Source organism: Schistocerca gregaria, chromosome X (genome assembly GCF_023897955.1).
Source record: "Schistocerca gregaria isolate iqSchGreg1 chromosome X, iqSchGreg1.2, whole genome shotgun sequence".
Classification (NCBI taxonomy): Eukaryota; Metazoa; Arthropoda; class Insecta; order Orthoptera; family Acrididae; genus Schistocerca; species Schistocerca gregaria.
Genome location: NC_064931.1, coordinates 726,221,180 through 726,236,413, shown reverse-complemented (window position 1 = coordinate 726,236,413; position 15,234 = coordinate 726,221,180). Strand labels below are relative to the sequence as shown.

Here is a 15,234-nt window from a genome sequence, read left to right as displayed (position 1 = left end):
AGTTTCCCTTATTTCTTATGATTGACAAGTATCAGGGAACATTTTGCTAAATGTTTTAGAGCCCAGTCTTTTAAGATGTAAACCATAATTTGCCAGACATTTATAGATTAAGAATTTATTAGGATCTATAAATACAGCTCCTAACATGTTGCAATGTTACTCGATAGTGGAATTTATTCTCCTTGTGTACATTCTGCTCTCTGATCTTCGGTATGTTATGTCACTTATTACAATACTAGAAGCTTTATACTATGTTTAAACAAGAATAACAGTTTTTTTTCTTTTTTTCTCCCCACTGAGGTGAGGTTTTATTGAATATTTGATTTCTACCTCATTTGTGACAAATCTTTACTCAATTGGCTTAGAGCTTTTAAACGGATCCCATCATGTGATATGGCCTGCAAAACACCAGTGTTGAATGAACATGTCTGTTGTTGGTAGTGTTTGCAAATCATTTCATATTCATTCATGTTTTATGTGTTAATTGCCTATGGACAAAAGGATGCTTGTATGGTGTAATAAAATATGGGACAAAATTAGAAGTTGAAATGAATGGACATTTTTTAGAAACTTTTATTAATAGGTCTACTATGTCTAGTAGATTTGTTGTTTTATGCTACAGTTGCATAGATCATTGTACCATTTTGTTAAAATTCATACTAAAGGATGCATAAAAATATCTTCTATCACAGTATATCACTTTCATCCAATGAAGTTTTTAACTATGGTAGTAAACAATTATTATTTACATAGGTTATTTATTTTTCACTCTCAATTGGACTGCAAGTGTCACCATGGGTAGTTTCTGAACTTTTTTTTTTGCGGAAGTCTGATATTTTCAATTGGAATTTTATAAAAACCAACATATGAAGTATCCACAAAATGAATCTTAGTTATAATTATTCCCTAACAGTTTACACTCAAAATGTCTTCTTTTCGTCACTTGATAAAGTATTTGTGATCGAGAACACCCTTTCTGCTGCAGCTTTACATTGAGGTAGAACTAGCACAAATGTAGTAATGAGCTACAAATTCTTGCAGCAGTTATCTTGAGATAAAAGGAAGTTGGAAATGATAGACCTCATTCAGTTTGGTTTAATCAGATATTGTATTTTCTTTATTCTTGGGTGTGACCACATTTGTTCTCCATTTGCTTACGCTACACATTACTTGAAAACAGGCTATTGCTACCCATGGGGCAGTTTATGAAGAATGGGACAATATACGTCCCATTTTTATTCTGTCAGGATAATGGGGGACTTAAGCTAAATAAGGGACAATCCCGTAAAATACAGGTCATCTGGTCATCCTATTGTAAGGGCATAGTGAGATTGGTTTAGGTATTTGCCTATTCCACCGATCTACATCTATATTGGCATAGATACTCCGCAAGCCACTCCACAGTGCGTAGAGGAGGATACCCTGTACTACGACAAGTCATTTCATTTCCTGTTCCACTCGCAAATAGAGTGAGGGGAGAAACAACTGTCTATATGCCTCTGTATGAGCCTTAATATTTCATATCTTTTCTTCGTGGTCCTTATGCACAATGTATGTTGGTGGCAGTAGAACTGTTCAGCAGTCTGCATCAAATGCCAGTTCTCTAAATTTTCTCAGTAGTGTTTCCCCAGCAGAGATTCCCATTTCAGTTTCCAAAGCATCTCCGTGACACTTACGTGTTCTTAAAACTTACTGGTAACAAATCTAGCAGCCCGCCTCTGGATTGTTTCGATGTCTACCTTTAATCTGAGCTGGTACAAATCCCAAACACTCGAGCAGTACTCAAGAGTAAATTGCACCAGAGTCCTATATGGACCCTCCTTTACAGGTGAACCATTAGTTCGTAAAATTGTCCCAATGAACCAAAGTTGACCATTCGCCTTCCCTGCCATAGTTCTCTCGTGCTTGTTCCATCCCATACCACTTTGCAACATTACACCCAGATATTTAAAGAGTGGACAGTCTCAAGCAGGACAATAGCAATACTGGTTTCGAACACTATAGGTCTGATCTTCTTACTCATCCACATTAACTTACATTTTTTTGCGTTTAGGGCTAACTGCCATTCATCACACCAACTGGAAATTTTGTCTAATTCATCTTGTATCTTCCTACAGCCACTCAACTTTGACACCTTACCATACAGCATGGCATCATCAGCAAACAACCACAGATTGCTGCCCATGCTGTCCACCAAGTCATTTCTGTACACAGAGAACAGCAGTCTGTCACACAGGGTTCTATTATTTAAGAAGTTATTGAACCACTCAGATATCTGTGACCTTGATAACTGCGACAACTTGCTGTCATGTGGAACAAGTTGGAATGAATTTTCACTCTGCAGTAGAGTGTTTACTGATTTGAAACTTCCTGGCAGGTTAAAACTGGAACTTAAACCAGGAACCAAAGCCTTTTGTGGGCAAATACTGTACCATTGGAAAGTAGAAGAGGGCTCACTGATGAAAGTAAAGCTGTTAGAGCAGGTCATGAGTTGTACCTTGATAGCTCCATTGGTCAAGCATTTCCCTGCAAAAAGTTAAGGTTTCAGTTCCAAGCCCTGGTCCGGCACACAGTTTAATCTGCTTGAAATAAGTAATTTTTACAACTATATAATTATAGTGCCCTTCCTCAGTGAAATATGTAGCTACCTTTTACATGAGTGTCTTAAGATAACTATCTTATGTATAAGGTTTTAATTATGACTTCCAAATTTTAAAGGTAATCCACCAACAGAGGAGACAAGACAGTGGTAATGCAAGCTGACTCATTCTCATGCATATGCAGTGACCAGCTATCTGGCTCGAGGTTACTAAAGATGGGGGCGTGGTGTGGAAGATTGGGGACGGGGAAATCAGTACAATTTAGTTGTGCAAGAGACAAGTTATATATGAGTTTAATCCTACAGTCACTAATGTAACATTCCAGGAAGATGTATCACTTATTACTGCATTCAGTATCAAATTTATTTTCTAAGTGTAATGCATTAATGAAGAACGGCAATGAAATGAAACTTGTATCTCTCTTAATATTCCAATAAAGTGAAGCTAATGGCATAGCTGAGTACAAAACATGGTATATCTTAAGACTGATGCAGCCCTACAATAAATGTCGTTTTCAGCCAAAATTTAAATATAAACTTATATTTAGATAACATTTTATTCAAAGATTAAACATAAGAAGAGACAATGTTAATGAATATCAGTTGCTTTGCTTTTCACTAAAGAATAACATCTGGTACCACTTTCTGAGCACTGCAAATTCGAAGCCTAGCTTTTATGTCGAAGTCTGTCTGTGAACTTCCGTAGCTAGATTTTGTACTCTTCATTGTGGAAAAAAAGTTGCTCTCACAAATGTGTAGATCCAAACATTGACACAATCATAGCTGCAAGCTCATAAAGTTCTAGAAATTTATGTTGATGAAACTTCTTATAAAAAAAGTCTATGAACTAATTTTGTTATGAAACTTAGGACACAACTGCCTATCACTCTGTAGGTCTAAAAGTTGTGACTGTAACTCAGTTTCCACGTTGTCAGAATCAACTGGAAAGGGACGTTGAAAGACATTAAACTGTTCATTTAACTTTTCAGAATCCTGCAAATGAATCTAAAATTCACCAAGAAGATCAGTGAATACAATTTGATACTGTTCACAATTTCACTATGCTTCCATAATTAACTGTGACAACTTGGAGAAATAAGCAAATAAGCAGAAATAAGCTGTGTATACCAAAAGAGAATACATCTTAAATCCCTGAATACATCAATATATCCCTGCAATTAGCATGTTTTTACCCTACAATGTTCGTACGGTGTCTTAATTTCACAGAGCAAGGCTAAATCTGTTATCCACTGTTTATTTTTCAATTTCAAAACAGGATTACCATTTTTGTGGTATCTATTTGATTTCAAAAATCAAAAAATGTCTCAAAGTCATTACTTCGATTCAGCCAGTGTACTGTTCTATGATATGGCAAGTCACTGTAATTGCTTTCAGATCTTATGAAAAGGCTTTGCGTGGATAATACTTAAGACCATGGATGCAGATGAAATTTGTTATGTGAGTCATGACACATGTCACTTTCCTCATGTTTGCTTTCTTAGCATGTAAATTACCTTGGAGGAGAATGCAGTGTGTTGCAGAAATCTCATGTGGAACTGGTAACAGTTTTAACATCTCTCACAAAAGTGTCACAAAACTGATGTTTCACCCAACTGCAGCCGCAGCACCATCAGCAGCCCCAAAAGCAAGTTTCTTCTATTGCAAACCCATATTGTCAACACTCTTGCACATGCACACACTGCCCCTGATGTAGTGTCTTTCATCGGAACAACTTCAGTAGTTCTTCTGATGATGATGAGACTATTATCTGTACTGCAAACGTAAATTGCCAATTGAGTATAATCAGAAACATTTTTTCACTCATCCAGCAACAAAGAAAATGCAATAAAATTTCTGCAGGAACTATTACCTTACCTGAAACCTTATTAGCTATTTATTGAATTCTATATCAAACGACTGAACTAGAGACCAACTGCTTGAAATCCCCTCTCAGGAGCTATGTGCTTATCAGCAGATACCAGACATGTCTTCAGAAATTCTCCTTCAGTGAAAGTTCATAACTCTTTGGCAGTCTGAAAAGCCATATTGTAACTTGCTCAAATTGCAGATGCATTTTTTTATGTGTTTGTCCCGAAATCAAAAATACATTTATATAGTGAAAATGTTGAGAAAAATGGTTGAGGAAAACTATTTAGAAGTTTATTCCTCTACTCCCACACGACAAATTCTTACTTCAGTCACGTTGTTTAACAGTGCTTACTTTAAGTTTTGCGTCTCCACTCATTGGTTTTCACCTTCTAAGAGTCCATAAATTTTATATTGAACATTTTATAATGTCATGGGAAATTGAATTTTTCCATTATGTCAGTTCTGAAGCACACCAAGCATCTGAGGCCACCATTGTGTTCCACACACATGTTGGCTCTTGCTCTGACCTGTTATAAATTGACCTGACCTATGCTTTGAAGTTCCTAACCTGGGCATCATGCCACTTTTCATCAGTTTAAAAAGACATGCTCTCAACTTTAAGTAAGTGTATATGCTTACATCTAAGGCAGCACTGAACTTAAAAGTGATCATTCGCCTGAAGACAGCTCACTGTTTGCAGTTCCTGTGTGCTACACAGTGACATGTGATCACCTTGTTTTACCAAGAGCACTCACATCTTATGCAGTGCGAGACAAGTGCTCTTTCTCACCTGCCTGCTTCCTGTACATGCCTGAGCTAGAGTACAGTGGTAGGGGAAATTCAGTGTGCACCATGACTGCAGACGTGTACCTACAAACAAGCAAAAAATTAATTACATAACTTTATTACTAATACTGCTGCTACTGCTGGTGCTAATAATAATAATAATAATAATAATAATAATAATAATGCTCCTCCACCCTCTCTCTGTTCACCTGCTTCCCCCCATTTCTCTGTTTACCTGCTCTCCACCCTCCCTCTGTGTAGCTGCTCCTTTCACCTCTCTCCATCTCCTCCTCTCCCCCTCTCTGCCTTTCTCTTCCTCCTGATCTCTGTCCACCCCCCCCCCCCCCCCCCCCGCTCTCTCTCTCTCTCTCTCTCTCTCTCTCTCTCTCTCTCTCTCTCTCTCTCACTCACACACACACACACACACACACACACACATATACCTTTTTATGCTACACTAAGGATGAGTGATGGATGGTGTGAATCATTAAACAACAATTTTAATATTAGGTTTTCATTTGTTCAAAATATAAAAATTAGATTTCATTTTTGCCCTTTGTATGTGCAACTCATTTACTGCATAAATTGAACCCATATTTTGAGCTCTCTGACATATTGGAACTCTTCCAAATCTGTAATTCCTTGTATCTGGTGACTCCATGAGCGGATTGCAAGCAGTAGACCAATGCTACCCACAAAATATGCTGGTCTCCAACATTCACGACCTGCTATATGACCTCCATAGAACAGGAATCACCATGACTTTCCTCTGAACACCATGTCACATGGTTATACCGGGCAATGTACTTGCTGAGAAACTTGTAAAGAATGCAACCATGCCGGCCGGTGTGGCCGTGCAGTTCTAGGCACTTCAGCCTGGAACCACGTAACTGCTACGGTCGCAGGTTCGAATCCTGCCTCGGGCATGGATGTGTGTGATGTCCTTAGGTTAGTTAGGTTTAAGTAGTTCTAAGTTCTAGGGGACTGATGACCACATATGTTAAGTCCCATAGTGCTCGGAGCCATTTGAACCATTTGATGCAACCATATTGGAAACATTACAAGTGAGAGACCCAGGCACAATGTTCAGTCGCATCTCAGACAGCGTATTTTGGGGGCATGAGACAATGACAAACTACTGCACATACTAACAAACTCCAAATGGTCAAAAAGATTACTAAAGAGTGCCGAACTCCACTGCAGGCCCCTTGCAAAATGGTAGTCATCTTATACCCCTTTTGTATTGGTCACACCAAATCAGAACATGAATATTGATTGCAACAACAATGAAATAGCTCATTTGCAAGACACTGTTCATAATGTTTACAGTTTAATCTCAAACAAGGTGTGACTGGAACAAATGTCTCCCCATTTTATTCTGACCTGTCATCTTCTGAGAGTCCATATTTTACCAGTTGTCTCTTTGCTTTTACACTGCCTCTTATGCTCTCTTCAGCTTCCTATCACTTGGTCTGCCCTCAGCCCTTTGCTCTCTACTTTCATTTAATGGATCACCTTCGGGACTCTTTGTGCGCTCGTAGCTGTGCCACTTCAGTCTTGCTCTCTTAAACCTTTTTCCCCAAGACGCAACACACACACTTCTGTAGTAGAATTGTGAAGGTAATTTCCTTTCCTTACATTGTGCTTATGAATGTTTTGGTCTGTTTTAAACCATGAATGGAGATTTTGAGTAACATAATTTTGATGCTTAAAATCACCTCTTTTTTTCCCAGGGGGTTATGCAGAACCAGTGGAAGCAGAGGACTATTTAGCACTTACAGATCGCGAGGAAACTGATTTGGAAGTGTTAATATCCCAGTGCCAATTTGGAATCAGTAATGCTGAAGCATTTACAGATATGTTAGCAAAAGACCTCTCTGTTCTGGATGGTGTAAGTAAATTATTATAACTAACTTGTTTATGGTTTTATGTAGATGTTTTATCAACTAAAACTGTAGGAAGGTGTAATTTGTTTTCTTCTAATTTTTCTGTTGTACTGCTGGTCAGTTAAGTTCAACTGTTACCATGATTTATCGGTGATACGTTAGAAACCATATAACAATATTGATGGGCACCATCTAAGATCTAAAATAGTATTAATACAGTTTGGTGGCTATGTAGTCACTATCAGAACAACTGTGTGTCCTCATAGCTAGTTCCACAAGATGTCATACTTGTGACCATGGTATTCTTGAGGTTATAATGTTGGCTAAAACTGGTGTTGCGAATGTGCAGCTGCAGTCACTGTTTATCCTGCATTTGCTACCCGTCTCCTTTTCTCCAGTCCCTATCTTACTGCTAACACCCCTCCCCCTGATCTGAGTGTAAATGTTTCCTTGCCTGGTCATGCTTCCTCAGATAAAGTTTTGCAGGTAGTTTTGCAGCAATACCTGCAAAACTTCAAATAATTTTATTTTATGAATGTAGGCACAAAAAAAGAAAAAATAAATAAACATGGGACAGAAAGGTGAGAGTCAAGTAATGATAAAGAATTTAATCACCTCATACAGGAATATAAGCCTCAGAATGATGATACACGTATGTAATATGCATGTGAACCAGCTCAGGTGACATCGGCTTCCATTGTTTTTTCAGAGGTTTTGGAGGAGGTGTAATACCATGTGGATGTCTGTCTGGTCAATTTGGTTATATTGTTGGCTACTCATTTTTTAAGATATTATGCTGTTACGAACAATGGCTGTGTCAACATAACTGTTGGCAATCATCATCATCCTGGAGTACCATTTGTCTTCTCATTCTGGTATAGATAATGTTTATAATATACAAAATGTTATATTCATTTCTCTGAGCAAGGATGATTATATGGAGACATGCGCAATCCTCTGTCCACCCTACAGTATACATACTATTCCTTTTTCAAATAATACTGTCTAAATAAGTTACTTTCTTCTTTATTTATTACATGATTGACATGTTTCAACTACTGCTATCATTTTATCCAAACTTGTCGCCATCATCTTCTGTCCAAAGACTGGTTTGGTGCAGCTCTTCATGTTGGTGTATGCCGTGCAAGCCTCATCTCTCAATAGCAACGACAACCTACATCGATTTGAATTGTACCGTGTTGAAGCCTTGGCCTACCTCTACAATTTTTGCCCATCACACTTCATTCCATTACCAATTTGATGATTCTTTAATGCCTCTGGATGTGTCCTATTAGCTTCTTTTTTCACCAGTTCAAGTTCACTACCTGTTTATTAGTTATTCGATCTAACCACCTCTTCTCCAACTTTCTTCTGTATTACCACATTTTAAAAGGTTCTACTCACTTGACATCTGAACTGCTTATCGTCCATGTTGCACTTCCATAAAGGCTACACTCCAGACAGTTACCTTCCAGAAAAGATGTCCAGACAATTACATTGATATTATATGTTAACAAATTCCTCTTTTTTTAGAACTCTTTCTGCATTTTACATTCTTTCTACTTTAGCCATCATCAGTTATATTGTTGCCCAAGTAGCAAAACTCTTCTGCTACTTTCAGTATCTCACTTCCTAATCTAATTATCTCAGCATTGCCTGATTTAATTTGACTACATTCCATTATCTTTGTTTTACTTTTGTTAATGTTCATGTTATAAACTATTTTCAAGACACTATTCTTTGCGCTCATCTGCTCTTCTGAGTCCTTGGTTTCTGTACAAGTTGTAAAGAACCTTTTGCCCACTGTAATTTTTTCCTGCAACCTTCAGAATTTCAAAGAGAGTATTCCAATCAGCATTGTCAAAAACTTTCTTTATGTCTACAAATGCCACAAACATAGGTTTGCTTTGCTTCAGCCAGTCTTCTAAGATAAATCATATGCACAGTATTGATTCACATGTTCTTTATTTCTCTGGAAGCCAAACTGATGTTCACCAAGGTTGGCTTCTACCAGTTTTTCCATTCTTCTGTAAATACAATGCCTGACAAGAAAAAGAAAGATATTGTTGTACATCAGTGTAACTTCACAAATGTAGACACGATTGGCGAGTGTGTAAATGATTCGACCTGAAATTCTCTCTGACCAGTGGAACGACCACCGGAGTACATTAGAATTGTTCGTATATAGTGTTGTTATGAGGGCTAGTGGGTAAATCAGGTGCTTTATATGCATCAGATGTTGAGTGATAACTGTGAAGGACACAGAGAGATGCTGCATACTTGTGTGAGATAGTATTATTACTATCTGACAGAGTTTAAAAGGGGCCTCATTGTGGGTCTCCATCTGACCAGTTACTTGAATTGTGTAGTTACCAGATTTGTGGTGTATTTGGATGTGACTGTGGTATGATGTTGGATTGATTGGGAATGTGAGGGTAGGCATACTCATAAAGGTTCCATTTGACCATGTCTAACCACCACATGGGAGAATTACTATATTGTCCACAAAGTATATTGTAACCCATTCACATCTGCACCTGCCATCTGAAAACAAGTAATGGATTCCTAATATTCTGTGTCATACCACACCATTGGTCAGAAACCAACAGAAACTGGTTCAGGGAATTACTGTCCCACAAATAGGCTGCCATTAACACCACAGTAAAAACGGCTGCATTTCAAGTTGTTCCTTGGCCAGGAAGTATGGACTGCTGATGAATGGCATCACAATGTGGTCTGCGAACAACCATGGTTCTGTCATATGCCAAATGACTGTCATCAATGAGTACAGTAGCAGTGTTTCTCCAGTGACTCCAGTGGTTTAGATAGGCACAGCAGTGTTACTCCTAGTGTAATATGTCTGGAGTGTCATCAGGTACGACATAAAGTCAAAGTTGATAGTGATTGATGGAACTCTGGCAGCACAATGATATCTCATGGATATTCTGAGTCCTCGTGTGTTGTGCAACAGTATTGTGGTGCTATTTTTCAACAGGACAGTGTTTGTCCACACAAGGCACATATCCGTATGAACTATCTTCTTGATGTTGAGGAATCTCCCCCAACCCCCATGGCCAACTAGATACCGAGATCTGTCCCAGTGCCAGCATACAGAATATAGAACACTAGTTACGACAGTTGTGAGCCAGATTGCCTCAGAAGAGGGTCAACAGCTTTATAACACCCTCCCAACTGACTTGGAGCATGCATACAGACCAGAGGGATGAAATGTCATATTGATCAGTGGCCTCATGCTGCCACATTCTTTGTAAATTTTATTCAGTTTTGTCGTCACTGAAATATCATATACTCTCTAAACCTATGAAGTTTCATTTAGTTTCTCCTCTTTTCCAGGGTGTTAAATTATTTTGTCAGGTAGTGTAATTTGTGCCATTATTGTACAACAGTGACTTATTAAACTGATGGTTCAGAAGCATTCAAACCAGTCACCATTCAGGCCTGTCAGCACTTGCCATCTTTTGTATTTGAATTATTACTTTTTCATGACATCTTAGGGTATTTCACTTGACCCATGTATCTTCCACATTGGGTGAAATAATATTGACATGGTTGGGTTTCCCAACGATGTCAGTAACTGAGGGAATTCTGTTTAGATCAGAGGCCTTGTTTCCATTTAGGTGTTTCAGTGCTATTTCTATTTCTTGGTCTTGCAGTGCTCTCTCTGTTTCTTCTTGCAGTGTCATATCTTCCATCTCGTCTTCACCTACTACACCTTTTTAGAACATGCTCATCAAGTTTGTTTCCTTTAGTTACACAGTCCAGTCACATTAATGTGACCACTGCCTATGTTTGATGTCAATGTGCTATAACCACTCACAGATGCCAGGGGTGTGTGGAAAACAGTGCGGAAATGGAGCAATTTATCTGACACCCGAAAGGGCATGATCATTGCCTTTCCGTTAAAGACTGAAGAATTTCCAAAAGAGCTGAGTTTGTGAACTGTTTGCATGCTACTGTAATTAAAGTACACCGTGCATGGCAAAATTGGGCTATCGAAATGTGGCATTGAGGCAACTGTGGTGCACCACGGGCCATAGATGATAGGGGTGAATGACAGCTGCAGAAATGTTTACAGGCAAATAGATATGCAACTGTTGTAGAGCAACTGACCGCACAGCTTAACCAAGGGGCTACCAACAGTGCCTCCTCAATGACTGTTCAGCAAATGTTGCTGCGTATGGATTTCCGCAGTAGGTCACTGGTTCGTGTACCCACGCTGACTGCTGTTCATTGGCGACAGAGACTCGAATTTACAAACTGATTCCGCAACTGGACATCCACCAAGTGGTGACAGCTGGCCTTTTGATATGAATCACATTTTATGCTCCATCGGGCAGATGGCCAATGGAGTGTACATCCCTGCAACAATCTTTGGAAGGTTCCAGGCCAGAGGAGGGAGTGAAATGGTCTGGGAAATGTTTTTGTGACTTTTCCTGAGTGCTCTCATCATTCTAGAAAGCACACTGGATCAACACAAATATTCATTTATCCTTGGGGGACCATGTCCACCCTATGTGCAGTTTGTTTTTTTTCCTCAACATGATGGCATCGCAGGACAGGGCAATCCAACATGTCACACAGCTCAAAGTGTATGTGTGTGCCTTGAAGATCACCAGGATGAATTTACCATACTCCCCTGGCCACCAAACTCCCTGGATTGAAACCCAATTGACAGTCTGTGGGATCACCTCCCTCTGGTTGTTTGCACCATATGGCCTTAACTGAGAAACTGAGTGCAGCTGGCTTCACCACTGGATTTGGTACAGCTCTACATCCCTGTCAGTGCCTTCCAGAACCTCACTGACTATCTTGCTGTGAGTCCCTGCTGCAAAAGGTGGTTATTCAGACTTTGAAAGGTGGTCACATTAATGTGACTGGACTGTGTATCCTCTATTTATTCCTTCCTCCTTGCATCTTTCCCTTCTACAAGTAGTACTGGCTTGCCATCTAGGTACTTGATATTCACACAACTACTTCTGTTTTCTTCTAAGGTTTCATTAATTTTCGTATAGGCAACATTTATCATTTCCATACTGATGCATGGTTATAATAGCTTTTATTTACCCCCTTGCCATTCCTGCTTAGCCATTGTGCACTTTGTCTCATTTTTTAGATGTCTTTATTATCTTCATTTGCTATTTTTTAAATATTTTCCTATTCTTTAATTAAAATTAATATCTCATGTGTTATCTAAGGATTTTATGACCCTTTTCCTTTTACCTTTATTATCATCTGCTGCCATCATCACTTCATCACTCCGAGCTCTTCATTCGTTTGCTATTGTATTAGTTTTCCATATTTCAGTCCAGTGTTGCCTAATGCTCCTTCTGAAAGTTTCAATGACCTCTCCTTCTTTCATTTTTTTTATGTCCCAGAGCCTTAATTTTGTACCTTTTTGCAATTTCTTTAGTCTTAATCTGCAGTTCATAATAAATTCAGCATCCACGTGTGCCCCTGGAAACATCTAACAGTTTAAAATCTGGTTTTGAAATCTCTGTCTTATCTTTTGTAATCAATCTGAAACCTTCCACAGTGTCCCAAGGTGTCTTCCGCATATACTGTGGCTAGTTGACATATCAACTAGTACTACTATGGTGGGTGTTGGCTTCATGTCTATCTTGGCTAAAGTAATATGTTTACTGTGCTGTTCATAGCACTTTATGTGTATTCATATTGTCTTCTTCATTATTGGACCTACTCTTGCATTGATGATATTTGATTTTGTGTTGATAACGATGTACTGTCCTGCTTAAAAGTTCTGTTATGAGCCCACTGTTGTTTATCTGCTGCTACAGATGTCAATAATTCATAACCTAAACTTTATTAGCTTGGCTCACTTTGTTTGAATGGTTGGTTGTCCAGTGTCATTTTTTGAAAGCCCACATATGTGGCACAAATATTCCTGAAACCCTTAAATAGTTGAAAAAAAGATTTGCAAAATTATTTACACACAAGAAAACACACACAAGCGCGCACACACACACACACACACACACACACACACACACACAAAAATTAGTTGAGTCACAAAATAAAATGATATAATGGACAGTATTTGTGTGTCTGCTGCAGTTTGTGTCCATGTAATCTGAGGCTTTATGTCACAATTAAAAGTTGTACTCCTTGACTGATGGTAAATCGTTCTTGCAAATTTTATTGAACAACTAAAGATGAGAATGTATGTAACAGAACTGACTCCCAGTTTCTTTCCCAAATGAACGTTCCTTTTTGAGGTAGTGTCTACATTGTGGAATGTTCCCACTATCACTTTTCTTAATGTTTTTCACAATTTATGTGCCTCAGTCAGTTAAGAAAGGCTTTTCTGTATTTGTTACTGTTATTTGAATGAATGCATGAGCAATATCTAAAGGAAAGTAAAGAGAAATGTAGAAAAGGAACTAAAATTCAGAGAGAAGAAATAGAAACTTTGTGGTTTGCAATCCTGTATGAGATAGCAAAGGACTTAGCAGATCCCTGGGACTAAATGTATAGTGTCTTGAAAAGAGATTACTAGATGAACGTCATGAAAAACAAAACAAGGGTAGTGGAGTGTAGTTCAATTAAATCTCCTGATGCTCAAGGAATGAAACAAATAGTAAAGTTTTGCTATTTGGTCATCAAAAAACTGATGATGGCCAAATTAGAGAGAATATAAAATACAGATGTAACAGCTAGAAAATTGTTTGTGAAAAAGAGAAGTACTTTCATATCTAATATAAATTTAAGTGTTAGGAAGTCTTCTCTGAAAGTATTTGCCTTGAATGTAATGTTGTACAGAAATGAAATGTGAACAATACACTGTATAGAATAAATGTTTTTGAAATGTGGTGCTACAGGAGAATGCCAAAAACTGTGTAAGTGGATCAGGTAACTACTGGAGAGGTAGTGGCTCAAATTGAGGAGAAAAGAAATCTATGGCACAACTTGATTAAAGAAAGGGATCTGTCAATGTGACACATTCTAAGGCATCAAGGAATCCTCAGTTTTAAAATAAAGTAAGTATGGGAGATAAAATTACAGTGGAGGACCGAAGCTTGACAGCAAAAGCAGGTTCAAATGGATGTAGCAGGTGGTGGCACTGGCAGTGGCAGTGGCAGTAGCAGTGATTGTTATTGTATTTGTCATGTGATAAAACTTACCTGCTCTTTTATAAGCCTGCAGTAGCTGTGCAATTTTGCTGGATCACCACCTGAAATGACTGTTGTAGGATCTGTCCTTAAAAAGAATAGCCAGAGGCTTCTTTTTAAGTTCAAAATTGGAAGGTTGCCAATCTGTGATCATGTCTTTCAGATCCTACCGGTGATGACCAGGTCCCTTACAGTCTCTGATAATGTTTACAGACAGGCAGTTAGTAATGGCTATATGTGGAGGTTAATAGTTCTTCTCTCTTCAGAATGTAAAGTGCACACAGTACAGATGAAGTGATCATAATTTGCTTCACATGCACTTAAGTAAAACACAGAACTGATATTATAATCACAAATATTATTCGACTACAAAATATGTTCTCTTGGCCTGAATGAAATGAATGAAGAGGCACTAAGACTGGTTGCAGAGGCTGGGCTAAAATGTAGACTAGCTAGACTGAAGGTATAGTAAATGAAGACTATGAGCAGAATGAATGGAAAGGTAAGTTGGACTGAGGGATAGAATGAACAAAGACTTAGAGCATACTAACTGAAAATGGAAGTGGTACTTAAGAGCAGAAACAGAGCACAGTGGGAGGAGATAACATAATCACAATCATTTGAATGCTGTGTGTGTGTGTGTGTGTGTGTGTGTGTGTGTGTGTGTGTGTGTGTGTGTGTGTTCCTTACAAAGATTCGCTACATGATATTAATGAACTTTATTAATTAAATTTCTAACAATTTATAAATTCTATTGGTTAGAAAGTTCATCTTTTTTGGCTATTGAGTCTGTCATTATATTTTGTTTGTATATTATATATCATGATCAGCAGCTATTAAAATATGCAGTGCTAATTTATTCCTATACAATGGGAGTCCCAGGTTTGTGACCACGGGCCCATTTTGTATGTAAAAACTTTTGCTCATTAATATTAGCATAATTTGA

General features: G+C 38.2%; 1 protein-coding gene across 3 annotated transcripts in view; it reads left to right on the top strand.

Moving 5' to 3' along the window:
• Positions 1 to 15,234, top strand: part of LOC126299597 (exocyst complex component 1) — a 267,483-nt gene that overhangs the window by 131,304 nt on the left and 120,945 nt on the right. For all 3 annotated transcript variants that reach the window (XM_049991619.1, XM_049991618.1, XM_049991620.1), the window contains one exon: positions 6,988 to 7,145. In XM_049991619.1, the coding sequence (XP_049847576.1) occupies positions 6,988 to 7,145 (158 nt within the window). The remainder of the gene's footprint in view (positions 1 to 6,987; positions 7,146 to 15,234) is intronic.